The 1,730-nt window shown below is 38.2% G+C and overlaps 1 protein-coding gene across 1 annotated transcript; it reads left to right on the top strand.

Annotated features, from left to right (window-relative positions):
- Positions 1–237: 237 nt before the first annotated feature.
- Positions 238–1,599, top strand: LOC107736548 (ubiquitin carboxyl-terminal hydrolase isozyme L5-like; the record flags this gene model as incomplete). The annotated part of the gene is made up of 8 exons (XM_016547933.1): positions 238–301; positions 388–493; positions 587–712; positions 788–849; positions 944–1,074; positions 1,152–1,215; positions 1,301–1,403; positions 1,486–1,599. Coding segments are annotated over 8 exons (770 nt in total), but the record flags the coding sequence as incomplete, so codon positions are not given.
- Between the last annotated feature and the right edge of the window lie 131 nt (positions 1,600–1,730).

Here is a 1,730-nt window from a genome sequence, read left to right as displayed (position 1 = left end):
GTGTTTGAACAATTGATTCAGTATATTTGCACATTCCAAGCATTATTAGTATGTTTAAATATTTCTGGATCATCATTGGTGTAATCAAACATTAGGTTCAGGATTTTTAAAATGACTTCAGTTCATACTGGTGCATTTAAACATTATTTAGGCATCGTTTGAGAGATTTGAATCCTCAGTTCAGCATTGGTTTGTTCGAAAGTCGTGCGACATTGATGTCTCTGTTGTTGTCATTAGGATGCAAAGGTGCACAGGTAGAAGAGATATGGAGCATGGAGCCAGAAAACTTTGAAAATCTCAAGTAAGCAACACCCTTGAATCAATTATTATATTCAGTCTTCCTCCGGCGTTTAAACTGCAATTGAATATGCATGCAAATCATTTCAGGCCCGTTCATGGTCTGATTTTCCTCTTCAAGTGGCAACCCGGTGAGGAGCCAGCGGGGTCTATAGTTCAAGACTCAAGGCTGGAGGAGATCTTCTTCGCCAAGCAGGTGCACAATTACGCATTTCATCAAATCCGGCAAACTGCTACTAAGAGCAAAAAGGATATCTAGAAAATAATATTCGCAAACGTACTGTTTCAGGTCATCAATAATGCCTGTGCGACCCAAGCGATCGTCAGCGTGTTGTTAAACTGTACACATCCTGATATGCACCTTGGGGAGACGCTGACAGAATTTAAAGAGTTTTCGCAGAGTTTTGATGCTGCGGTAAGTTGGCGCGCATTTTATTTTAAAAGGTATTTTTCATTATTATTGCTTTATATGATTTTGTTTATGTTTAAGATGAAGGGGCTTGCTCTCAGTAACTCTGAAGTGATTCGACAAGTTCACAACAGCTTCGCCAGGTTATTTCTATGTGCTTTTATGAAGGTTTCTTCTCTTTTACAATATATAATAAGTGTTATATAACATTGAGAAATTGCTTTTTTTTTTCTAAAGACAACAGATGTTTGAGTTTGACGCAAAGTCGTCGGCTAAAGAAGAGGACGCTTTTCATTTTGTGAGTTACGTTCCTGCTAACGGCCGACTTTATGAGTTGGACGGACTTCGTGAAGGACCCATAGATCTAGGTAGGTGGAATCGACGTTGAATTGTTTGTTTTTAAGCAGTTTGTTTGTGTTTTTAATAATTTTGTCACATTTTACAGGTGTGTGTAACGAGGATGACTGGATCAGTGCTGTACGGCCCGTCATTGAGAAAAGAATACAGAAGTAAGCTTCAAGCCGATCTGATTTGAGATGATATTTCTACAGAACTGGGTTTTATTAAAGCATTTCTGCTTTCGAACCCATCCAGATACAGCGAGGGTGAGATTCGATTCAACTTGATGGCCATTGTTTCAGACCGCAAGATGATTTATGAAAAGAAGATCGTTGAACTGCAGGCGCAGCTCACAGAGGTGAGATCTTCTGACTGCGTCAAATGCTGGAATGACAGAATGATGAAGGTTGTTTAAAGACTGCTGTTTCTGCTGTTCACAGGAAGAGCCGATGGACACAGACCAGAGTGGAAATCATCTCAGCTCTATCCAGTCAGAGATCGCCAAGTATCAGCTCCAGATCGAAGAAGAGAACCAAAAACTTAAGAGATACAAAGTATGTACTTTTCCATCAGTTACATACTTTATCATTTAAAAATGTAAAAAGTATCATTTAAAAAGTAACGTATTAATAGTGTATTATTAGGAATATTATTAATATTAATAACTCAAGTTGTCTTTATTATT

The sequence above is a fragment of the Sinocyclocheilus rhinocerous genome, unplaced genomic scaffold (assembly GCF_001515625.1).
Source record: "Sinocyclocheilus rhinocerous isolate Xijiao unplaced genomic scaffold, SAMN03320098_v1.1 C36770050, whole genome shotgun sequence".
Lineage (NCBI taxonomy): Eukaryota > Metazoa > Chordata > Actinopteri > Cypriniformes > Cyprinidae > Sinocyclocheilus > Sinocyclocheilus rhinocerous.
This window is presented reverse-complemented; position numbering and strand designations above follow the sequence as displayed.